The 25,576-nt window shown below is 36.4% G+C and overlaps 4 protein-coding genes across 5 annotated transcripts; 2 read left to right on the forward strand and 2 right to left on the reverse strand.

Moving 5' to 3' along the window:
- Positions 1–305: 305 nt before the first annotated feature.
- Positions 306–6,700, reverse strand: psmc3 (proteasome 26S subunit, ATPase 3). The gene is made up of 11 exons (XM_067400681.1): positions 6,600–6,700; positions 5,961–6,041; positions 5,752–5,877; positions 5,549–5,653; positions 3,540–3,602; positions 3,279–3,416; positions 3,042–3,185; positions 2,655–2,900; positions 2,421–2,566; positions 1,006–1,087; positions 306–678 (listed from the first exon to the last, which is right to left on the reverse strand). The coding sequence occupies exons 1-11, from the start codon at positions 6,639–6,641 to the stop codon at positions 568–570; spliced, it is 1,284 nt and encodes a 427-aa protein (XP_067256782.1). The 5' UTR covers positions 6,642–6,700; the 3' UTR covers positions 306–567.
- A 1,805-nt stretch (positions 6,701–8,505) lies between these two features.
- mtch2 (mitochondrial carrier homolog 2) lies at positions 8,506–15,427 on the reverse strand. Of its 2 annotated transcripts, none has more exons than XM_067400683.1 (13): positions 15,295–15,427; positions 14,308–14,392; positions 14,076–14,182; positions 13,052–13,072; positions 12,835–12,891; positions 12,568–12,625; positions 12,427–12,478; positions 12,277–12,336; positions 11,941–12,034; positions 11,676–11,723; positions 10,132–10,199; positions 9,743–9,818; positions 8,506–9,304 (listed from the first exon to the last, which is right to left on the reverse strand). In XM_067400683.1, exons 1-13 carry the CDS (start codon positions 15,379–15,381, stop codon positions 9,218–9,220), a joined length of 900 nt encoding a protein of 299 aa, XP_067256784.1. In that variant the 5' UTR covers positions 15,382–15,427; the 3' UTR covers positions 8,506–9,217. The 2 variants fall into 2 exon arrangements, with proteins under 2 accessions (XP_067256784.1, XP_067256783.1); XM_067400682.1 differs by having other exon boundaries at positions 13,052–13,075.
- Positions 15,428–17,235: 1,808 nt separating this feature from the next.
- c6ast1 (six-cysteine containing astacin protease 1) lies at positions 17,236–19,692 on the forward strand. The gene is made up of 8 exons (XM_067402239.1): positions 17,236–17,307; positions 17,407–17,437; positions 17,546–17,611; positions 17,786–17,938; positions 18,024–18,141; positions 18,741–18,919; positions 19,342–19,423; positions 19,551–19,692. Exons 1-8 carry the CDS (start codon positions 17,236–17,238, stop codon positions 19,690–19,692), a joined length of 843 nt encoding a protein of 280 aa, XP_067258340.1.
- Positions 19,693–21,720: 2,028 nt separating this feature from the next.
- npsn (nephrosin) lies at positions 21,721–25,215 on the forward strand. Its single transcript, XM_067402236.1, has 9 exons — positions 21,721–21,834; positions 21,954–21,984; positions 22,062–22,124; positions 22,268–22,420; positions 22,501–22,618; positions 22,720–22,898; positions 23,286–23,367; positions 24,606–24,727; positions 24,889–25,215. Exons 1-9 carry the CDS (start codon positions 21,766–21,768, stop codon positions 24,891–24,893), a joined length of 822 nt encoding a protein of 273 aa, XP_067258337.1. The 5' UTR covers positions 21,721–21,765; the 3' UTR covers positions 24,894–25,215.
- Positions 25,216–25,576: the final 361 nt, after the last annotated feature.

Here is a 25,576-nt window from a genome sequence, read left to right on the forward strand (position 1 = left end):
CATTTTTGTGTGTCTAAATGTAAATTTGTAAAAATAAATCATTTTTGAAATCCCAGCAATGTAGTTGTTTGTTTTCCTATTTGTCTGAGGATCTCAAGCATCCTTGGCAAAATGCAGCAGCATTGGTGAAACCAATGGATTGGGAGTGTTTGAAAACAGTCATTGTTTGACACCAGTGGAGTGGAAATTACACTTAAGCTTTGAAAAATGGGAAAGCTTGATAATAAAATTTCCCAATCTCTAATAAAGACAGTGGAGATATGCAGAAACATTACATTTCATCGGAAAAAAAAGCCACAACCAAGTAATGGAAAAAAGGTTTATGTTTTACTGAATTGAGAGACAAACATAAAGGTTAACTGAAAAATATTCAATAAATCATCAATGTGAGGCAGTCCAGTCTAAATTTGGCTGATCTGTCTCTATCAGAACCAGGTCATTACTCAGAACAGTACTGGATCTTAGCAGCACAGGTTTACTGGTGTGCCTGATCCTGCTGTTGGACCACTTACACGCTCAGATACACACACACGCACACACACACACACACATACACCCTCCACTGCATTAAGCATAGTACTGCAGATTGGCCTTCTTCTTCGCCTGCACCTCCAGAATGCCCTCCATGTAGTCTTCATGGTTAAGTTCAGTGGCCCCACGCCGCAGAGCAATCATGCCCTAACACACAAAAATCGAACAATACACATTTAACATATAATAACAATCAGGAGCAATGACTTTTCCCATAAAAACATGGGAAATTTAGTAGAGAATTAGTATTTGATTCAGATTCTGTTTTACAAGCAAAAAACAAAACAAAACAAAAAAACGGAAAGACCGGAATACTTTTTAATATAAATATGTCTCCCCTTTTTGAAATCAAACTTGTCACATAAATTACATCCAATTCCAGGGCCTTAACCACAATGTTAACACCACCACACACACAAAAAAGATATAAGCAGTAAAGGTAAATGAATTAAAGATTGCAATGATCATACTTACAGCCTCAACACACACCGCTTTGCACTGAGCTCCATTGAAGTCATCAGTACAGCGTGCCAATTCTTCATAGTTCACATCAGGACTACAGCACACAAAGAAATAAAGAGATAATGTGATAAATGGTGGGAAAGAACATAGAATTCTAATTCACATGTACGTAACAGTTACACTTTAGTTTAATAGATTGAAATATGACTCATGCAATCAAAAAAAAAAAAAAAAAAGCCAATAAAACATTAAAGGTGCCCTAGAACATTCTTTCACAAGATGTAATATAAGTCTAAGGTGTCCCCTGAATGTGTCCGTGAAGTTTCAGCTCAAAATACCAGATAGATTTTTTTCTTAAATTTTTTTAACTGCCTATTTTGGGGCATCATTAACTATGAGGTTAATGTGACTATATAGGACTATAAAACAGTGCATAAACAAAGTTCACACAGCTAATATAACCATCAAATAAATCTTTACAAAATGTTCGTCATGCATGCATGCTTCGGATCATGTGAGTATAGTATTTATTTGGATGTTTACATTTGATTCTGAATGAGTTTGATGTTGATCCTTGGCTAAAGCTAACATTACACACTGCTGGAGAGATTTATAAAGAATGAAGTTGTGTTTATGAATTATACAGACTGCAAGTGTTTAAAAATGAAAATAGCGACGGCTCTCATCTCTGTGAATACAGTAAGAAATGATGGTAACTTTAACCACATTTAACAGTACATTAGCAACATGCTAACGAAGCATTTAGAAAGACAGTTTACAAATATCACTAAAAATATCATATCATCATGGATCATGTCAGTTATTATTGCTCCATCTGCCATTTTTCACTGTTGTCCTTGCTTGCTTACCTAGTCTGATGATTCAGCTGTGCACATCCAGACATTAATACTGGCTGCCCTTGTCTAATGCCTTAAACATGAGCTGGCATATGCAAATATTGGGGGCGTACATATTAATGATCCCGACTGTTACGTAACAGTTGGTGTTATGTTGAGATTCGCCTGTTCTTCGGAGGTCTTTTAAACAAATGAGATTTATATAAGGAGGAGGAAACAATGGTGTTTGAGACTCACTGCATGTCATTTCCATGTACTGAACTCTTGTTATTCAACCATGCCAAGGTAAATTTAATTTTTGATTCTAGGGCACCTTTAAATAAAACGTTTAATACATTAAACCAATAAAACATTAAATATCAAAGCTGGTTTTGCAGGTTCAACTTCATGTCTTGCCCACAATAACTACAAGCTCTACCACTGCAAGTGTCTCATCTGTGCATTTGCTTGTAAATGGTCATTCACTTCAGAAAACAAAAGGCTCAACCTATTTATTAATACATTAAATGTATATTTTCTCATCACAACATTTAAAACCAACTGAAGCACAAAAGAACAAACATTCCATACCAGACGTTCATTTTGCGTGAATGGATCTGCATAATGCGAGCACGAGCCTCCTCGTTGGGCATGGGGAACTCAATCTTACGATCCAGACGACCTGAACGCAGCAGAGCCGGGTCAAGGATATCCACTCTGTTAGTGGCAGCAATAACCTTGGAGGAGACAAGAAAAAACAAGTTGCAATATAAGGCTGAGAGGCTCATGTTCGTGACAGAGTAGACTATGGGCACAAGTGTGTACCTTCACTTGCATGTTGGGCTGGAAGCCGTCCAACTGATTGAGCAGCTCCAGCATGGTCCTCTGCACCTCTCTGTCTCCGGCCTTTTCACTGTCAAAGCGCTTGGTGCCAATAGCGTCTAACTCATCAATGAAGATGATAGAGGGAGCTTTCTCCTTGGCAAGAGCAAATGCATCACGCACCAGTTTAGCACCATCACCAATAAACATCTGCACCAGCTGAGGGCCAGCCAACTTCAAAAATGTTGCCTGAGAAATGAAAGTTTGGTAAAATGTGAGGGACCAACACAAAAACTGTAGTGGATGTTAATACATCACACTGTAATTTGTTATCTGTTATAGAAGCACTAGAGCACTGATGGTTCTCTCTCTCACTCAGAGACACTGCACCTTGGTTTGGGCTGCACAGGCTCTGGCCAGCAAGGTCTTTCCTGTGCCTGGTGGTCCATACATCAGAACTCCCTTTGGTGGTTGGATGCCCAGATTCTCAAACTTCTCTTTGTGGTTCATGGGCAGAACAATCGCCTCCACCAGCTGCAAAGAGAAGAGCAGTGAGCTCAGTACCTGCCAAACTGTCATTGTGAGCTACTTCTGGTGACTGGAATGAGGCAATTTTTCAGCCAGTACCTCTTGGATCTGTTTGTCGAGGCCACCAATGTCACTGTACTGCTCTGTGGGCCTTTCATCCACTTCCATGGCCTTAACTCTAGAGTCATACTCAGTGGGTAGAGTCTCCAAAATCAGATAGGAGTCCTTATTCACACCCTGTCAACAGGTCAAGAAGCACATTCAACACATTTCTAGGCAAACCAGACTTTAAAAAAAAAAAAAAAATTTAAGACTGAGCATCCTGCACAAATCTGTCAAGGAAAATTACTTTTCACTTACCACAAGATCACCAGGTTTCAGTTTCTCAGCATCCACCAAACCAATCACAGGCAGGAAATAGGTCTGCAATTATAACATGATTTTTTACAGAAAAACCAAACCAAAAATAAAGCGTTGGTAATTAAATTTTGGTAACTGAACTTGGTATGATGTTCAGGGTGCTGTGTATTCAGGTGACATAATAAACTGATCATTGTAAAGTTTGACAACAAGATGCCTTAAAGGGTTAGTTCACCCGAAAATGAAATTTCTATCATTAATTACTTACCCTCATGTCGTTCCAAACCCGTAAGACCTTCATTCATCTTCGGAACACAAATTAAGATAATTTTGATGAAATCTGAGTTTTTTTTTAATCCCCAATAGAAAGCAACATAATTACTACTTTTCTGGACCTTGAATGTGGTAAAGACATCATTAAAAACAAAAAAAAATAACGACTGGCATTTTGACGTAGAACATGGAAGCTCTGCACTGTCTATACTACGTCGACAGGGTAGAGAAGAAATTGCTGAATAAAGTCCTTACTTTTGTTTTGCGCACAAAATGTATTCCTGTCGCTTCATAACATTAAGGTTAACCACTGTAGTCACGTTTTCAATTTTAACAATATCTACTACTTTTCTAGTAATTACATTGCTTTCTATGGGGGATTAAAAAAAACCTCTTGGATTTCATCAAAAATATATTAATTTGTGTTCTGAAGACAAATTAAGGTCTTACGGGTGTGGAACGACATGAGGGTGAGTACTTAATGACAGAAATTTCATTTTTGGGTTAATTAACCCTTAAATATCTCAATTTGAGATGTACCGATGTATCGGCCAACAATCGGTACCGGTCAATAAAAGCTATCACCACTATCAGCCATCGGCCGATTTTTTTAAAAACTGCAGATGATCAGGGCAGATTCTATCCTGTCAATCAAAAGGGTGCGGAAAACAGTGTTCAGACTGCAACTCATACATACTGTGTGTGAAGAAACTCACTCTTGTGTTGAATTTTAACACATTAACAGTTTAAAAATGGTGATAGTAAAGCAGGCTCTTTTTGAACCTATGAATAACCCGTAGTGCAAGACAGGGTTGCCAAGTCTGCGTTTTTTCCCTACATCAAATATTATTTGTAGCGCCTCCCATCCAATAATCACAAAAAGCTTGTTATTCTGATAAGAATAAAAGTTTCAATCCATTTTATCATGAAACTCAAACAATAAATGGCATTTTGACGCTCTTAAATGTGACGTGTCAGATCGCTGTAATGCCTCAGTTCATGAAGACATGCCATGAAGTGGCCATGAAGACAAGTGCTTATCAAAACTACCTTATGTACTACTAAGTTTTATACATTTCAGTTTTTATTTGAGTGTATTATTATTATTATTATGTCTGAAAATAAACAGCAGTTGAATGTAATACCTCTGTTGTTAATTGTAACCTCTAATATTGTACTGTACCAAATAAGAGGGTTCTCTGTAAAGTTTGCAACATTATTTGGGAGAGATTTTTTTTTTTTCCCATAAGAAAAACCAAACTATCAGTATTGGCATTGGCCGATATCATTCTGAATAATCAACTATCGGCATCGGCAGAGAAATTTAGTATCGGTGCATCTCTAATTCTCAACTGATGAAATTTTACACACAATGCTATTCAAGAATTATTGTCAAAGTGAAGAACATCTTGCCGTCCACACAGCTTACATGTTTACTTGTTGCTTATGCTTATCCATGTAGTGTGCACGAAATAAAAACATAATTAGAGAAGCGCCAATTAAACGTCAATATTTCAGTCAATTATTTAAGCCCTCCAAAACCAAAAATTTGTTGCTGAAATTTCAGTGCATCACTTCTTTATATGTCATAAACCTTAAAACCCTTAAGACAAAGTTACTGAACTCTAGAACCTACACAAATTTACTGGAGAATGTTTGTAAAGAAAAAACATAAGCATGATGGTAAGCCACACAATAACAAGACTACAGCTGTTCATATAATCTATTTGACTCACCTGTCGTGTGGAGGTTTTGATAACGGCACATTTGCCCTTCCTCTGTGAATCCAGATCAATGTTGGCCCCATCCTCTTCCTGGTCATTGGGATCTACATCCAGCAGCTTCCATTCAAAAACACAACACATACAAACTCTAAATCCCATACACATACGCTTTTTTTAAAAAACTCCTTACTGCCCCTTTCTGACAGATATTTTACCTCTATGACGTTAGAGACGAGGTAGGGCAGAGTCTTGTTCACTTTGATTTTCTCTGTGTTTTCCTTGATTTTGTCTTTCATGGCCTGCAGCTCATGAGTGACACGCAGAACCTCACTCTTCATGATCTGAAATCATATACATTATAATGAGATTCAAAACTGCATGCAGACACTGAAAACTGTCGTCTGATTTACAGTATGAAGGGTACCTTAATCTCACTGTCCAAAAGACGAGTCCTCTGAACAATCTCTTCAGTGGACATCTTAAGAACCTCCTCGCCGATGCCATCCTATAAAATACGACGAGGTCTTGTGTGAATACAGGTTGTGTGAAGAAGAATATCGTTTATTCATTAGCACGTCTGCCTGTTTTTAAGTCTTCCAGACACTAACCTCATAAACGTCCGATCAATATATCATTATAATGAATAGTAATACATCTAATCAAACTTAATGAGCAGAAGAAAACATCGGTTACCATGATCACCGTTAGCTTATCTCTGCTAATGTTATCCTAGCAAGCTATCATCACACTTTTACTAAAGAGGTTTTGGGATCTTCCTGTAATTTTGGACCGAATTAAATATCGTTGTTCGGTCATTATTTATCACGCTGAATGATCGTAGGGATGAATGCAAACTTTTGAATGAAAAAACAAAAATGAAGCAAAGTGAAATTCACTGTGTCATGCTATGCTCTTCCATTAGAAAACCATCAGACACAATGTCAGTGCTAAAACATCATTTAAACACCTTTCTTCCTAATAAAAAGCATATTTATGCACATATGTACAACATTAACTAGCTTTGGAAAATAGAATAGAACCCAAAAAAAACACAAAATCAGACCTCCACCTCATCCCAAACTGATCTGTCATTCAGCGACGACATCTTGAAATGCTGCTTCTTCTCAGGAACGGGTTTTTGTGGATCGCGTCAGGGAGTGCCAGTGCCCCCACCTGGGGCGGATGAAAACTGCTTAGGACTCATCCGTTCGCTCTCTGAATTTTGCCTCGTTTATAAAACACGAAAAGAACGAATTTTTTACGTAGATTAGAGGTCTTTTTCAGGCCAATAACTTATTGGTGGACAGAGAGACTCAGTAATTTTTACAAATAAATAACAATAGTACTTTTTAGTACTACAGTAGGCTACTGTATAAAATCTCATATATTCTACAAGAGGGTCACCTCATGCTGAACAGAAAACAAAAAATTACTGAGTGCTTCTTTAATTATCGCCAAAAAGCATGATATTTTATGGTTATAATTTGTGAATTTCACAGGCTTTAAAATATTGACGTACAAGCCATATAATCGTACATTTCAGGTTTACATTAATACTCAGTGTAGACATGACAATTAAACATTTAGCTTAACTATTTTAGCTTAGCTTTGGTTCATATTAATAATTTCATGTAATGCATATTTCTTTTTTCCCACAAACATTTCTCTTGAACACCCATAGTTCAAATTAAATCCATAGTCCTTAAAGGTGCAGTGTACATTTTAGCGGCATCTAGCGGTGAGATTGCGAATCGCAATATAGAGAAGCTACGGTGGCCAATACAGGACAAAGATATCGTCGTCTGACGGTGCGTTCCAAACGGGATATATCGCCCTCCGAAGGGCACTTCGGAGTGAAAATAATCATGGCCGCCATATTGAAGGGTTGTTCCAAACCAAAGTGCTCAAAACTGGCCACTTCAAAGGGCCCTTCGGAATGAAGGATTTCGTAGGGAACAACTGATGGACACTTCGGGCCCCCATGATTCTTTGCACAGGGAAGTTGTTTGACGCCACATAATGGGTACAGGAGGTTAGGAGTTCGATTTTAACTATAAAGGTATGTATAATATTTTTCTGTACTATTGTAATATTTATACAAGTTAGATTTGGTACATTATTATGGTCAAAATGACACTGTACTTAAAAAAAAAAATAAATAAAAAAAAATGTACGGCTCATTTATCAGTCCATTCAAATGTTTCAAATACATAGATACAATATAGCCTACATGCGGTAAACCTAAAATAAATAAATAAATAAATAATAACGTTAAACAAAAGGCGCAGCTTGCACAATTTATCCTCCTTGATTGTCTCGTTAAGATGACGCTGAAGTGCGTTCCAGAAGAACAGCTTTTTTTTACCCCTACACCCTTCATCCCTTCGAAGCTCTCACTCCGGAGGGTAAACCCTCTGAAGGGATTAGGGCATAGGGATGAGCCCTTCCGAATGGAACGCAGGGTGAGACAGTAGAGAGTAACCAGTCAACCAAACAGTTTGTCCATTTAGGGCTACTGTAATAAAAACATCCCGGCGCAAAATGGTGACCCGCGGTGTATGTAGATAGAAATTTTTTTTTTTTAGATAGAAATGGCTCATTCTAAGGTAATAAAAACATGTCGGTTCATTATGTAAGGTCTTTTACACCACTGAAAACATAGTTATGTATATTATATTGCATTTATGTTAATAGATCGTCCTAAAATGTACACATTGCACCTTTAATAAATACCTATTTAATAATTAATTCCCCCCATATATTCTTGCATCATATGCACATAAAATTCTATGTGCAGTTCCTGTTAGACTGTATTTCATTTACCCTGTATTTGTTTTCTGCACAATAACAATAAAATTGAAGATGAAAAAACACAATGTTACAGCTAGTTCATGAAATGTTTCTGTATGTTTAGTACCAGTGTTGTGCAGATGATGGACAGCTAAGACACAAAGACCAAAAAAAGCATTCTCACATTTATTTGGGTCCATTTGAATGTCGTTAGAAATAAAAATCTCAACAGTTTCTGACTGGACTGGAGCTCTAATGGAGATGTGGGTAGAAGTCGACCTTCACCAACACACACTGTCCAAACTCACTCACTGATATGAAGCCACAAGAGGCTTATCTGTCAAAATGTCCAAGATGGGGGTCAAGCTTAGCAATGTTATGCAAAACACATTTGGTAGACAACAGGTTGACAATACAGTGGCTCAAGGTGCAGTCTGCTATTAACAGGACATAAAATTTGTTGTTTGTCAGTCAGTGCATGAACCAGTAGAGACAAACGCATATCTATAATTACCGTTTTACTAACAAGCATTATGGTTGAACACAAAAAAAAACAGAGGTGTTAGGGGCCTGTACTGGATTCAGGCACAGATGGTCTAGAGCGCCCTTGAGTGCTTCACTGAAATTATACTGTGATTTATTTTACTTGGTTATGTATACAAATCCCTGGGTATTAAAATAAAGCTCTTCATGATTTCAAATCAAAGCAAATAACAATGTAGTGAAAAGGTACTGATCAATTAATAGTAATAATCCTGGAGGCTGATGCAGACTGATTATCAAAAAAAGTTTGTCATTTTAAACAAGTGCATACGAAGGATTAGGAGTCCAACTTTGTGGGCCAGCTCAATTATATTATCATAATTATAGACTATGCTGATAGCTTCCCATTCAAAAAAATCTCTTCTGCTCAATGGCGTACATCTTCCCTGCAGGCAACTTTCTGAAGAACAGACTGTTGCCTCTGCTCATGTTGCCCTGAGACACACAAGGAGAGAGGGGGAATTCGAATTAGATTATCTGACACTTTCTTTAGTTAGTAGGTCACTGTAGAAAAACAGACAGTACTAGACAGTAATCAACAAAACATTCTTCATTGTTGCTCAAGATGTCAATGCCTCTCATCCAGTCAACAGATGAACTCATTAGGACAACAAGAGAAACATCTTCAGCAACAGGACAATCAGATCCAGCTTGACTAGAATAAAACCATTTTTGGTGGTTTTCTGCAGTCACATAGTTCAACTCATTATTACAGCAGTGTGCCGCTTTAATTCTATTAGCCCTTTCATTGGATTAGCCTAGTAAGATTCCAATTAACATTAGAAGCGCATCAGCGGAAGAACTGAGATATTCAAGACCCATTAACAGAATTCAAATCTCCATTCCCAGAAAAAAAAAAAAAAAAATGCTCACCTCTCGGCTCAAGTGACCCCAGCAGTGGAGCCAGTTGGGATAAATGGCAGCATAAGGTGGCAGACCTCCAGCCAGCCTGGGTCAGATCAGGAGAAACATTACTTACAAATTATTATCCATTTACAACAATACCTCCATTAGTCTTAAATATTTTAAGGATCAGTTCAGCAAATACAGGTAGCCTACATGCCAGTACATTACATTTTTGGCATAGGAGAATTCATGAATAAATGTTAACTATAGTTACAGAACAAGTTTACAAGCTTCTTATGAAGCGAAGAAACCAGATCTCTGACTACTGACTCACTATTCATGTACAATAAAATCTTCTTTAATGCCACTCAAACCACTTGCAAATGCTTCCACTGGAGTCACACAAAATCCCTTACCCACAGTTATTTACTGCCATCAGGTTGGACACCAATACAAATGGATATGTCAGCATACTTGCAAAAAACTGAGTGAAAGTCAAAAAGAAAAAGAGGAAAATGTTAGAATGAAAGCAATAACAAAACCTAGTCATTCATTCAAAACAGCCCTCCATGAACACATTGGAAATAGAATCACCAGTGGCTAGTAATGTTTTTATTTTACTCGGCAGACAAACACAAACCCACACATATATGAAGCAAAACATATCTCTCCGATTTACTCTTTAAGCTGTCATCTGGTTTTCCAAACCAAGAGTTGTCTTGTTTTTTACTTCTACTTTATTTTAATTTTGACATCTTAATTAAATTGATAGTTACACTTTTTATTATTTTTAGCAATACGATTTAGAAGTGTAGGAACAATCTGAAAGTACAAAACGATGCAGCTTTTTAAAAACTTACAGTAACACTTTATTTTACACCATCCTTGTTACAAATTACATGTAGTCAGTAACTACTATAAATTGTGTATAATTACACTACATGCAACTAACCCTAAACCAGTGCTTCTCAAACCTGTCCTGGTTAGAGAAGCACTGGCCTAAATCACCCCATAATCCTAACCATAATACTAATAAAATAATAATACTCATGCTACTAATTATAATATAATGCGATAAAATTTACTAAAATATTTTTATTTCTTTAACAAAATGAACAACAGTCAAAGACGACAGCTCATATCTTCCCCGAGGTTATACTGTAGACCAGGGGTCTCCAAACTTGGTCCTGAAGGGCCACTGTCCTGCAGAGTTTAGCTCCAACCCCAATTAAACACACCCGGAGCTAAACTCTGCAGGACAGTGGAGATCCCTGCTGTAGACAGTCTGCTGGGCTCATGAATATTAAATCACTGTCTGCTTTGTCCCTGAACTGATTTGCTGAACTCCAAACGCGGATTGGAATATTGTTTGCACATTATTTCCAACCACTGCTGAAGAAACCAGCTGGCAATGGCTTCTGCTTGGTCTTAAATGATTTGTTTTATGTGACTGGTTAAAATACTGAATAATTCCAAACAATGAGCAAACAGAGCCTTTTTTCACCAAGCGACAGAAGGCCAACTAAACAGAGTTTACACTGCAAATCTACTGCCATCACTGGCAGTAGCACATTGAAAAATGCTTTATTACAATTTGCTTTATTCCTGCAATATTGAAATGTAAAACTAATCTTTCCACGCCCTGATAAATGAGCTTGGCATTCTTTTCCATCAATCCAAGTCTTCTAATGAGTAGGCAACCCTAAGCGCTCACTGGACACTACACGTCACAAAATATATCACTTACTCGTAACCTCCAATTCAATCACTGATGAGTATATTCAAACAATTTACTAACCAATGGCTACTTATTCGCAGATATTATTTAGTCACTTAGCTCAGAATTTGGTAGAATATGTGAATGATTTACATGCTTTGTATAGGTTGGTATCAAAACAGAATCAAACAATACTTTGCGCTTCCCACTTATCACGTGAATAGCTTGTGTCAAATGACTTACCCCGGTCACAGCTTGAGAGCAGTTCTTTATCTCTCCTGTATGACTCGTCTGAGACAGACACAACAGGATAATCAAACTCAGTACACACACTGCAATTATGATAACTACATATGTACAATTGCTGTTCTATCAAAACACTATGCAATGATGAAACAAATACTGAAAGATGAAAAGTATCTCACATACTTATAATACGGAATTTTTGTACAAATCTAGGGGCAAGAAGCCTTGTTGTTCGTGCATGAGTTTGTGTGTGCTTACGTACCGAGTCGTCTATAGCATATGTGTTTATGAAGTGAGCAAGCATGTTGCAGATCCACAGGGACAGAGCATCACCCAATAAACGAGGAATGATGCCACTGTGGGATGAAAAACACATTAATAGTGAAACTAAAGACACAGAGTTATATTTTGCATTTATTTAGCACTTAAGATGACAAGTAGATTTTTGAGGTTTGACTGATTTTCCTCACAGATATGTATCCCTCCTCAAGCGATGCAGTTTCAACATGGCATCATGCATTTAAAAGAGTACAACTTAAGTACAACAGCATCATGAAGCAAACCACAGACTACCTTGAAAATGTCACTTTGAACTTACGCAAAAAAACCCAGGATTCCCTCTTCCCTGTAGATGGTAACTATGGAGTCAAAGACGCCACTGGAAGGAACAAAAATAAATAAATAAATAAAAATTTAATGTGTGATGCAGAGAAGAAAACCTGAAATCCCAGAAAAGAAAATGACTGACCTGTATTTGGCTTCTCTACCAATAAATTGGACCATGCATCTGAGAGTGATCACTGGCATGGAAAAAAATACAGCAGGTGACATTGTGAAAAGTGAGATTCAAATCACAAAACATGTTATTTTTTGCATTAATTTTATTTACCGTGAAAAGGGTGCGTGACAATTGTAGCACATGAGCGCGCAATCATCTCTTTAGTGGTCTGAGAAGACATAAAATAAAGAGGAAAGTAGGGGAAAAAAGCAGAAATACACAAAATGTTTCAGAAAACAGAATGGTGCAAACATGAAAGTCTGTTTTGAAATATTTTCTATGTGTCATTCAGTCACATCAGACTTGACCATGTGAACAGGCATTCGCCTACATACAAGATTTACATATAATTCTTAAATTCTGCTTTATGTGTCTCACCTCATTTACTACATGTTGCAGAGAACCATCCTCTGCTTTCTGGCCGCTTCCCACAACCTGAGAGGGTGAAGAGATATTACTATTATATCACCTCACACACAAATGTTCAACAGACTGCAGCAATGACAGCCAAAGTTAAAGAAAACAAAAAGGGGGGGATGTATGTGCTGATTCAAGCACTAAATTAATACTTCTGTAAACATGAAAGTGTTCTTACCTCAATTTTTTCCTCCTGGCACTTCTGTGGGTTATAACAAAAGGTTAGAGCCAGATAAAATGGAGTATAAATAACTTCTGCTCAACTGTGCCCCGCCAGATCAACATAAGTCACATTGTAACAGCCTGAACAACATACAGCCAGCAACACCCTGCACAGACCACAGTTACAGAAATCTAACTAAAGGCTGGAATACACAAATGTAACCAAAGCATCATACACTTGCTGACTTAGTTAATGGGCATCATACACTAAATGACAGGATTACACACTTTTAGACTTCAAAGCCATACCAAACGCAACAAACTAGGGCTGTCACTAGTAATAATAATTTTGTCGATTATTTTGACCATTAATCAAATAATCGGATCTATATTTTTTTGTGGTAATAAAAAAAGACCTAAGCAAAGATCTAAGCCTTTAAAATGATACGGTTTGTGGATTCTCGTCTGTGGAATAAGCCACTTCTGGTATTTTGCAGGTTATTCAACATGGGTAAATTGTAATAGAGAATTTTAAAAAAAATGAGTACTCGAATTTAATTGAGGAATCGTGACAGCCCTACAACAAACTCACAGTAACATGCACATTGTTGCTATAGGATATGCAAACAATGCGTGGCTAGGACAAATGAAAACATTGGGCTCTAGAATCAGCTAAAAATTTTAAATATGTTTGATATCCTCCAAATGAATGGAATCATAGTCTGAATTGAAGCTTACAAAAACAATAATAATAGTAATAATAATATGCAGTGTGTGTCCATCATACACCACACGATTTTTTACAAAAATCAATCAATTCAGACATTCCAAAATCTGGAGACTGGCACTTCACGTACATCACTTTACTTTACATGCAACAATCCAAAAAGTTCTGTGGTATCTTTCACACAGTCAATACATTCTCTGCATATTCTGTATGATAACAAAAATCCTTTCCATTTCCATTCTTAGCAGACACTTTCTTATCAAAGAGGTCTACAGGAAATAAACCTCTGAAGAACCTGGTGTGCATATCATACCTGCAAGACTTTACTGTGGACAATGGTGCCAATGGTCCCAGCACAAAGCCTCGGAGTGAGACCCTTAAACAGGCCTGATTTCCCATCAGTTTTGATGATGTGTTTGGCTGAAAGACACAGATGTAAGCATAGGAACTGCATGCATTTTCCAGAATTCTTAATCACATTGGAGACCATATATATAAATGACAACATGGACACATTGTAAAAGCAACTATTCGCTTTATCTTACCATATGCAAAGAGCCCTGGAAGCTGGTACACTTGTCGACCAAACATATTCCTGCCTAGAGTAGGAGGAAGAGGTTCATGTCCAACCTATATTTGCAAAGACATAAATAAGTTAGTGTGCCATTAAAGACGGGTGTGAAATTGATTCACAATGCATTTTATTGTCCCTGAAAGTAAGCATATGTAGACACAAGGCCCCTTCTTGCAGTATAGTTATATTACACAATATCTGAATTGGAAGAAAGGCAAACTTTTATAATATTACTGTGAAAACCTGTCATTATGTATCAGAATTAAGCAAAGTGAAATGAATGAGATATAAACCTCATTAAGATTACAAAAATAAAAAAGCTTGTATTATTTTGCAGAATCAATTTACTTTCACTTTTACACAAAAAACAAATGGGGTGACTGTGTTGATCTGTGTTTGCCTACTACACTGTAGATACATTTGATATCAGACTGCAATACAGTGTAGAGCACACTGCCTTAATGTTAATAAAAAAACACAACCTGCAGTAAACTTAATCAATATCCAGAAAGCCAGACGTGCTTTACCACAACACTGAATGACACCAGACACTGGTGTGAATATGCTGCTCTCATTGTTTTCAGGGGGCATAAGATTATACATTAGAATAGTACGAGTTGTTGCTATATATGCTATAATTGCTATAAAAATGACTTCTGACAGACCTTACAGGTTGACCTTTCAATTAACTCACACATTAGACAGCGGTCAATAACCCTGGTAGAACAACAACCAATAACCACACAACGAGAATCAACACCTTTATCCCTGTAAACACATCTACTGCACACAAAGATGCTCATGTCTCAGAAGAAAATATTACCATATGTATTATACAGGTTATTGTTAACAAACCAACTGGCTAACATTTATCAACATGCTATCGAAACTGCTCGACAGCAGCGCATGTGCAGTCGTGAACTTGCTGCTGCTGCTCTCATTATTGTGTAAATCTTACCTGAACTAAAACCTTGATGTACATAAGAGGGTGGGAAAGGACTGTTAGTCCAGACCCAAGGAGGACTTGGCCACATGTGTCCGCCATTACTAAGACAATCCGAAACGTCCCCCTCCTTGACAGAGAAGGTCCGCTGGTAGTGATACGCGCAAAACAGTGTTGCCAGATTTCGCTAAATGAAAAACCCCAAACAAAATTAGCATTACAATCTAAGCCTAAAATAAGCAATTTTCCTCACGAACAATAGACCTAAACAATTGATTTCAGTTTTTGTACCACCGATGATTGCCAGATTTTTATTGATCTAATAATTTACAAAAAATTAAAATAAAATACAGCATTCACCTACAACTGGTCTACAACAATCTATGAAATCAATTTACATTTCACTCGCGTGCGGCCACACACCTGTGGGTAAAGTATATAATGGGTAAGTGAGGTCTTGGAGAAAGCAAAAACAAATCCAGGCGATTAATCGTGATATATTATGTAGAAAGCTGCTTGAACAGCAGGTGACAACTATTATTATTGGTTGGTCATCATACTTTGGTGTAGTACCTGGGGAAAGTAATACCCGATACGTTACTTTATTCTTAATTGCTAAAAACCGCAGCCCATTTCCTATATTTATAATTGCGTTATAAAAAAATAAAAAAAAAAAATAAAAAAAACAAGAACAAAATCGCTTATAAAAAGCGGACATGGCAACACTGACTTATCACGTGATGAAGTTGCTCGTCTACATTGATCACCTGACTGGGACTGGGAGCTTTTTCTTCATTATCCGGCAGGTGGCGCAAGCTTACATCACATTAACAGACACAGTTGTGCCTGTGTTCAAGAAAAGTAGGCCCACATGAGTTGTATGGGTCACTGCTGCCTTGCCGAGTTCTCTACTCTAGTAAAATGAAAGTATTATGAACATCATACATTATCATATAAATGAGGGTAGCCTAATTTTAATTATATTTTAGGTTATCTTTAATACATATTAGAGGTAAGGCTGCCCTTAGGTAGATCTGTGTCTGCTCCAAAGTGGCAGTGCTGCTTAAATGCGCTATATGACCCAGCTCAGAGTAGCTTTAAACTTTGCAATTTTAATGACAGAATATACATTTGAATTTAATATATTTAAATGTAATATTCTCGTTCATCATTTCATGTTTCTGTTGAAACATGATTTCTGAAAACAGACACCAGATAAAATCTTAGCTAAAGGATTTTTCCTTATAAAGTGTGCATTATAACGTGCACTTATACATGTGCATATCATTTTAATTCAGTATGGGTCTGATCTGAATAGGTTAATGCTGTGTTATAAGCCTGGCGCTCAAGCTACTCTTTCATCAGACAGAACTGTGTATCTCTACATCTCTGAATCATTAAGTGGTTTCATAAATCGTCTGAGATTGTCTGTAAATTCTTATTTGACAGGTGGTGGAATTACATTTTAATAACAAGCATTTAAGAGACGAAGCAGAAAGCTGGCTTCATTCTGAATATTTACACCAATGTGAGGTGAGTGTCTTTTGATATCTTACTCTGCAGGGATGAAATATACAGAAATGTTTGTAACAGGAGTGAATCAGAGGGTATTTCAGTTTACATTTAAGAATGTAAAAGTGATTTATCACTTCCATTTCTCATGGAAGCATTTTGTTCAAAACATTTTGAAAAGCAGAATCCAGGTTTTTTTGTAAGATTGCAAATCTCCATTTACCGAGAGAGAGAGAGAGAGAGAGAGAGAGAGAGAGAGAGAGAGAGAGAGAGAGAAAGAGAGAAAGAGAGAAAGAAAGAAAGAAAGAAAGAAAGAAAGAAAGAAAGAAAGAAAGAAAGAAAGAAAGAAAGAAAAAGAAAGAGAAAGGAAGAAAGTTAGATATATTTACTTTTCCATTATATAATCTGTATATAAATCCCAGAACAGCTTTTCTGGGAGCTCTCATGATGTTTCTGTTGGTGGTGGCCATCTGTCTTCTGCTGAGCTCTTTTCAAGCCCAGAGTCGTTATACTGAGGTAAGAACAAACATGTCACTAATAGGTGAAATGAACTGTGAACTTTTTTATTTAGGGGATTCTAACCATCATATGTCCAAAATGTTTATGCATAAACAGGACATCTTTGAAAAGAGCTCTGAAGAGATTGGTGAGAAATTATTTTCAGTAATATGACTAATTGCCATGTGCAGTATAATTAAAATCTTTATATTTGACTGTTTTATTAACGCTTCAATAAACTAATACCGGTTCTCAGATAACAGCAGTGGACAAGTTGATAAATCAGTGACAGCTATAATTGAAAGGACCAACAAATATGCAGGTAAGTAGACATGCTATTTGTAGAATGTGTTTTTTTATTTTTTATGTCAGCAGCTCAATAAAGAGGGGAAAGAAAGGAAATTATATTATTAACTATCCTTGATGAGGTACAACCTCATTATGATGTTCTCAGAATTAGCATGATGAGTGGATTTCTGTGCTTTATGCCATACAGGACAGGGACTGAATGAGCCTTCAATCATGTTTGGAGACATCGCTGTATCAACAGGCTTAGAAATTGCTGGTCCATGCACAGCTCGTGGATGCAAATGGCAAAGAAGCAAAAGTGGACAGGTCCTTGTGCCCTATGTCATCTCTGATGAATACTGTGAGAGACTGCTCTTAGCTCACTTAAAACCATGTACTACATCATAACTGTTCAAGCCATTTTTAATATCTGAACTCTCCAACAGCCTCCAGGGAGAAGGACGTAATTTTTCAAGGCTTGAGATCTTTTGAGAAATCGACCTGCATTCGCTTCATGCCTCGCACAAATCAGAGGGACTATATCAGCATAGAGTCTAATTCAGGGTAAAAATCAGATTTTCATTTATAACACAATTGCTGTTGCTCTATATTTGTGCTTAAAAATGCACTGTATTATAAATTGGAGCTTAAGATTTAAGACGTAATTAAGATTTAAGATGTACCTTGCAGATTTATTTACTGATAGACTCAACACAATGTTGTTTAAAATGCAAATGTTAAATGAAATTAAATTATTATGCTATAGCCTACAACTGCGCAGGAACGATGGCCACATGCTTTGTACCTCAGATCAAATCTGTTTAGAGGACTTAGAATGGCTAATGTTCACATGGGTTTAAAACCAGAAAATTAGCAATGATGCTTTTGGAGTCGATCAGTGAGTTAAAATCAACTCCATTTAATTTATTCAAGGCTTTATATAGTATGATTTTATGTCAGTACTGTAAATGTTAGGCTGCATGGTGTGGTGAATTGGGTGAAGCGTTTCGTAATCAGAAGTTTGCTGCTGGTTGATACGTAAAAGGAGGCATGAGCAAGATACATACTGTAAATACAGGTTGCTCCAGGAGAACTGTACTCGTAGTACATGTACTAAATCCTATAAGTAATGTCTGAATTCTTCCATTATGTGTGATACATAGGTGCTACTCTTTTGTTGGCCGTCGCATCGGAGGTCAGACTGTGTCTCTGGACCGTACTGGATGCATCTCCCTGAATATAGTGCAGCATGAGCTGCTTCACACACTGGGCTTTCACCACGAACACAACCGCAGTGATCGCGACAATCACGTCCAAATCCTTCTTAAAAACATAATTCCTGGTACATTGTTGTATTCTAAACCCTTTACACTGTTGTTGCAAATCTTCTCAGTGGAGAAGCTTTTGCTGTAAAATGCAGCTAAAAGTCACTAAAGTTTGTGCTATTGAGTTTTTGGTAACACTTTATTTTACAGTGCCGTAGTTGCACGTTATTATGTGTACCTACTATAGTAATAACAGTAAATTATGCATAATTACAAGTAACTAACCCTAAACCAAACCCTAACTCTAACTGTAACTCTATAGTAAGTACATGTAGTTAATTAATAGTACTCAGTACTTATTTGAGTAATTACAATGTAACTACGGCACTGTAAAATAAAGTGTAACCGAGTTTTTAAGCAGAAACAGGAGATTAGAGTATTTACTGATTTTTAAAATGACTGAATATTGTTCCTTTGTGATTGCTATTCACTGTAATAGGGCAGGAGCAAAACTTTGACAAAATCAAGACTAACAACCTGGAGACTGCTTATGACTACAACTCTGTAATGCACTATGGAAGGCAAGTTTTTCTGCAGTTTAGTCAGAAATATATCTGGATACCCCAAAAACAGCTGAAAAAATGGTTGTAACAACTAAACAAGTGTGCCTCTGGAATATGTTTGATACTGGTGTTTGTGTGGTTTCAGATTTGCCTTCTCCAAGAACAGAGAGCCAACCATCATCCCTATTCCTGACGGTATCATGTCTATTGGCCGAGCTGAGAAGATGAGTTCAAATGATATTCTGCGTGTTAACAGACTCTACTGCAGTCCTTCCTTCTCTTATTAATTCACTTAAAACATTTATAACATTTTGAAAGTTTTGTCAGCACAGGGTATAATTGCTGTCTGCTTTGAATAACACTGATAAGGAAATGCATTTATAGTTTGTATGTATGTTTCTTTTTTCAGAATGGAACAAAAATTAGTCTGTGTTATCAAGATCTATCTCTGTGTTATCTAGTCCTCAATGGAGGACTAAATACTTTACAGATTCACTTTATGTGATGTTATTAGCATAATTTTATAAACCCTTAGAGTTGAGGCTGTTTTTAAATCATTTGAGGTTTGCAACTTTTTGGTAGTTTGACATAGAGATGGAATGTTCTAAAACACACAGCTGAATAAAAGAAATACATAACATTGCTCTTTGTCTATCTTATTGTTTGTGTGTTAGCGGTCAGCCTTCTCCTACATTGAAAGGTTTGCTCAAGGTCCTCTTCTTTTGAAATGAGGGTCTGTTAAATGGTGAAATTTGATGGAGTAAATATTTCAGATCTATATGTAGAACTGTAATGTTTGTGCAAGGCATCTTTTGAAATATTTCCACATCCTCTTTAGGAAGAATAGGTTAACTTTACATCAGTTGACTCAACATCTGGTTAACGGTACACCAGAGACATACAAACTTCCTCTTTGTAAACCAGGTTTGTGGTCTCCTGTGGGGAGGTATTGCAGTTTGAAAATGCTAATTTTGTTTGAAAAAGTTTCCCAACAGCTTACAACAGATATGAAGAATAATGGTTGATTGTGTTTCTGTCTTAATAAAAATCTACATTTACCTATAGAAATAAATAGCAGTAAATGGAGCTGAGTTATAATCAGAGTGTTTATCTAAGAGTGGATATTTATTTAAAAATATATAAATTATTAATTAAATATTATTTTACTCTTATTTCACTCATTACAAACACTACTGTGTATCATTTCTTACAGGCAAGGAATGTATATATATATATATATATATATATATATTGTATTTTAAAATAACATATGCAATAATAATAAATTATATTAATTGTATAATTGGCTATAATAAACTTTAATACACTCACCGGTTATTTTATCAGGTACACTGTTTAACTGCTTATTAACACAGACATCTAATCAGGCAATCACATGGCAGCAACTTTTACAGAGGGTTTACAGAGAATAGAAAAAGAATATCCAGCAGTTTTGTGGGTGAAAATGCCTCATTGATGCCAGAGGTCAGAGGAGAATGGCCAGACTAGTTTGAGCTGATAGAAAGTAAACAATAACACAAATAACCACTTGTTACAACTGAGGTGTGCAGAGAAGAATTTCTGAACGCACAACACGTCAAACCTTGAAGCAGATGGGAGACCACACCATGTGCCACTCCTGTCAGATAAAAACAGGAAACTGTTTCCATCCATTTATGTCCACAGTGTACACATCTTCTGATGGCTACTTCCAGCAGGATAACGGACTATGTCACAAAGCTCAAATCATATCAAATTGGTTTCTTGAACATGACAATCACCATTCTCAAATTACTGACAAATCTGCAGCAACCGTACGATGCTATCATGTCAATATGGACCAAAATCTCTGAGAAATGCACCTTGTTGAATCTATGCCACATAGAATCAAGGCATTTCTGAAGGCAAAATGTGTTCTAACCCAGTACAAGCAAGGTGTACCTAAAAATTATTTGGGCTTCGTAAGGGTAGAATTCTAGATTAATTCTATAAATAAAATCAATTGGTTTATAATGCATGCATAAAAAAAATATAGTCTTCTAAATTGTCAAGAAGGCTATTCAGCATTTTAGGAGCCATGTAGGAAAAAGCTCTATCTCTTCTTGTGGACTGGCAGACATTGACCTTAAAAGAATGATTTACAAAATTACAGCACAAATAAAAATCATTAATTCAAAACTGAATTACTAATTTAAGCACTTGCACAAACACAAGCACATTTCTGCTTTTAAACCATGTGGTATTTTAGCGCTGAATTCATGAAGGCCGGGCTACTGCACAGAAAAGGAAGTTAAGGCTTTCAGAAGAGTATATAACTGTCAGCTCTGTTTGATCCAGAGGTTTCTCAGAAAGCTCTCATCATGTACTTGTTGGTGGTGGTCATCTCTCTACTGCTGAGCTCTGTTCCTGCGCAGAGTCGCACTATTCAGGTGAGAACAGTCAACAATATCCAACATGGAAAACAATAGCATCAGCATCTTCCTAATTGAAGCGGCTTTTGATTTTTAATCTTTGGTTTCTAATATACGTGTTTAAAATTCTTGAACAGGATATAATTGAAAATATCTCCGGGGAGACAGGTAACATGCACAGAAAGAAAAAACTAAAATGTAAATTTTGCAGTGTTTTATTAATAATTTACTGATTCATATATCAGGTGACATCACTGAGAAAGATGATATACCAGTGTCAACTATAATTGAAAACACCAAAAATGCAGGTATGAGTTTGAAGACTATAAGTTGATGGTGTAGGCACATCTTTTGTGTAGCAGCTCATGGCAAATTCCTCAACTCTCTTTATCATTTAAAACAATTATATCACCAGAATCAACATACTGAATTATTGTGCATTATACTGCAGAACTGGAACAGGACAGGCCTTTGATCAAGTTTGGAGACATCGCCGTAGCAAGCGGGCTTGAGAATGCAGATCCATGTACTGCTCGTGGGTGCAAATGGGATAGAAGCAGAGATGGAAATGTCTATGTGCCCTACGTCATCTCCAACCAGTACTGTAAGTGCCGATGTTCACCAAATTTGATATCATCTCATCAGTGTCACAATGTTCTGTTCAACAGTCTATTTCTTCCACAGCTCCTGCTGAAATAGCAGTGATTAAAAGAGGTATGCAGTCTTTTGCGGAAGTTTCCTGCATTCGATTCGTACCTCATCAAGGGCAGAGGAACTTTCTCCGCATACAGTCTCAATCTGGGTAAACCTATCAAGGATCCTTTCTATCCCATTTCTGTGTATATGGTAAATGTGCTTTCTCTTTACACAAATGTATAACCTGATGTGTTATGTGGTCGACAGATGCTATTCATATTTGGGCCGCCAAAGTGAAGGACAGGTTGTTTCTCTCCAGCGTCCTGGTTGTGTCTATCACTATATTGTTCAGCACGAACTCCTTCATGCTCTCGGCTTTCATCATGAACAGAACCGCAGTGACCGTGACAAACACATCCGAATCCTTTATGAGAACATCTATCCTGGTATTTTTGTTAAGAATTCTTAAGAGAAACGGGAAAATTTTTTTTTTTTTTGTTTGAAATTAGGCTTACATTTTTACCTTTTTAAAATGGTTTACAAACATGTAAATATGTATTTAAAATATATAATATACATATGAATATAAATAGTATATTGTATAAATATATAGAGTGAAAAGTAAAAAGTTTGAATATAAAGAAGCGATTAAGAAGATAAAGTTGAAAAGATAAAGTTAAAAAAAAATTATAAAATAGAACACACAATATGCATAAAACAGGGCATATAATATTTAGTCACAATTGCATGTCCTGTAGTCTAGATTAAACTTCACTGTGTTTTTACCAGATTTACAGTTACAGTCCTTAATACTTTCTTGTGTACTGTAACAGCAATGCAGTACAATTTCAACAAAGCAGACACCAACAATCTGGGTACCCCCTATGACTACAACTCTGTGATGCACTATTCAAGGTAAACATGCTTGTAGTGGTCTGTAGTTCAATGGGGGGGGGGGGGGGGTGTATATATATATATATATATATATATATATATATATCAGTGGCGTGCAGTGGTGCTCTGAAATGAGGAGGCACATTTTTTTTTTTTTTTTATGAATCATTGTAAATTCATGTGCATTACTCTTAAAGTTGACAAATCTTCCTTGTTAAATGAACATTACAGTACATCCAAAAAAAAAAAAAGAAACCAAATACAACTCTATTTTGTAATTTTACATTAACAATGTAATGTTCTATTTATCAAAACCAAGTCAATCTCATCAAGCATCAAGTGTTTTAAGCATTTCTACATTCATTCCAAAATAATAACTAAAGGCAATAATAATTTAAACAATATATTTTATTTGTTTATTGCGGTTTTTCTTTTTAATTGTCAACCTAGAATATTTTGGATAAACAGTCATCCTCCATTAACACCGTCTGTCACAGACACGAATTGCATTTTTAATTTCACCAAGCTGATTGCACTAAAAAACCCCGCAGTAATCATGCTTTCAGTCCATTTCAAGTTTGATTTTGACGTAACAAAGTAGTGATATATCTAACTGGGTGATCTGTTTACTTACTTTTCGATTAGTCTTCCGATTGACGCCATCATTTGTTCAGTCAAACCTACGCGCGGAACGCGCACGTCAACGAGAGGCGGGATTTATATCGCACAAACCAATCATATCCAATCATAACCAATTACATCCAATCATAGCGCGATGGAGACGTTGCCTCCTCTCACGTGACTTTCCCCATTCATTCTCAATTACCCCCCACAAAACCCACCGCACGCCGGGGTTCTGATGATTTTCTATAGATTCCTATGAGAGGAAAGGGAGGCATGACTCCTCTGTGTAACTTTACCTGCGGGTGTCGCTGTTGGGCAGTGTTCCTTAAGAAATACGCGTGACTTGCGCTCTTTTTAATGTCATAATTTGTAATATTTGTGTTGTTTTATATGTAATATGGATTATTTTCTCATCCTATTTTTTTGAGGAGGCACTGCTTCCCTTGCCTACTCGGAGGAAACGCCCCATATATATATATATATATATATATATATATATATATATATATATATATATATATATATATATATATATATATATATTATTTTTTTTTTTTTTTATTGGATTTTTGTTTCAATTTGAAGTCTCCGCAATGACAATGTTTACTGTTGTTTCTTTATGTGTGTGGTTTTAGGAACGCTTTCTCCTGGAATAATGAGCCAACCATGATTCCCATTCCTGACAGTAACGTTGTGATTGGTGAAGCTAAACAAATGAGCCGCAATGACATCCTACGCATTAACAGACTCTACTGCAGTACGTTCAGCCTTTCCTGTCATTTGAATAAAAAACAGCATTTGTGATTCTGAAAACTCCACCTTAAACCACTAGGCTAAGCATGTCAAGCAGGCTTGTGGTCTTTATAATTATTGTCTTTCATTTCATGTTCTTTCCTTCTTTTTCTTTTCTTTTCTCAGGTTAAGAAAAGTGCTGATGGGCCGTATGAAGAACGTGTTTGTTCATCCTTTTTTCCATAGCATTCTTTTTATAGCTTTCCTTTTTGCACATCACAGTGTCAAGTGATTTTACTTATTCTATTATTATGCATCCTAAAAAAAAAAATTATAACAGCTTGTCTTTTTTCCTTTTTTGGCAATATTTTTCAGTAGTAAAGCTGGTGAATACAATAAACTGTGTTGTTGTCTTAATATTAACATCAAAAAATGATTTCTGAAGGATCATGTGACTGAAGAGTAATGGCTGCTGAAAATTCAGCTTTGCATCACAGGAATAAATTACATTTCACAATATGTTAGAGAAGAAAACAGTTATTTTAAATTGTAATAATAGATCACAATATTACTGTTTTTACTGTATTTTTGATCAATAATAAATAAATGAAATGTTGCCTTGGTGAACATAAGAGACTTTCCAAAAAATATTCCAGACTTGTACAGTGTACATCAGTTAAATTACTGATACAGTACAATAACCATAATAACTGTAATGTTCTCAATACACAGAGCAATATCACACTTTACAGAAAATAGCAGCAGCATCTTTATATGACATAAATCTAAAATCTACATCAAAGAAAACTTTCAACAAAACAGCTACATGATTCTGTAATTATCTGAGAAATGCACACACACTTCTACATAAGCA

Source organism: Chanodichthys erythropterus, chromosome 11 (assembly GCF_024489055.1).
Source record: "Chanodichthys erythropterus isolate Z2021 chromosome 11, ASM2448905v1, whole genome shotgun sequence".
Lineage (NCBI taxonomy): Eukaryota > Metazoa > Chordata > Actinopteri > Cypriniformes > Xenocyprididae > Chanodichthys > Chanodichthys erythropterus.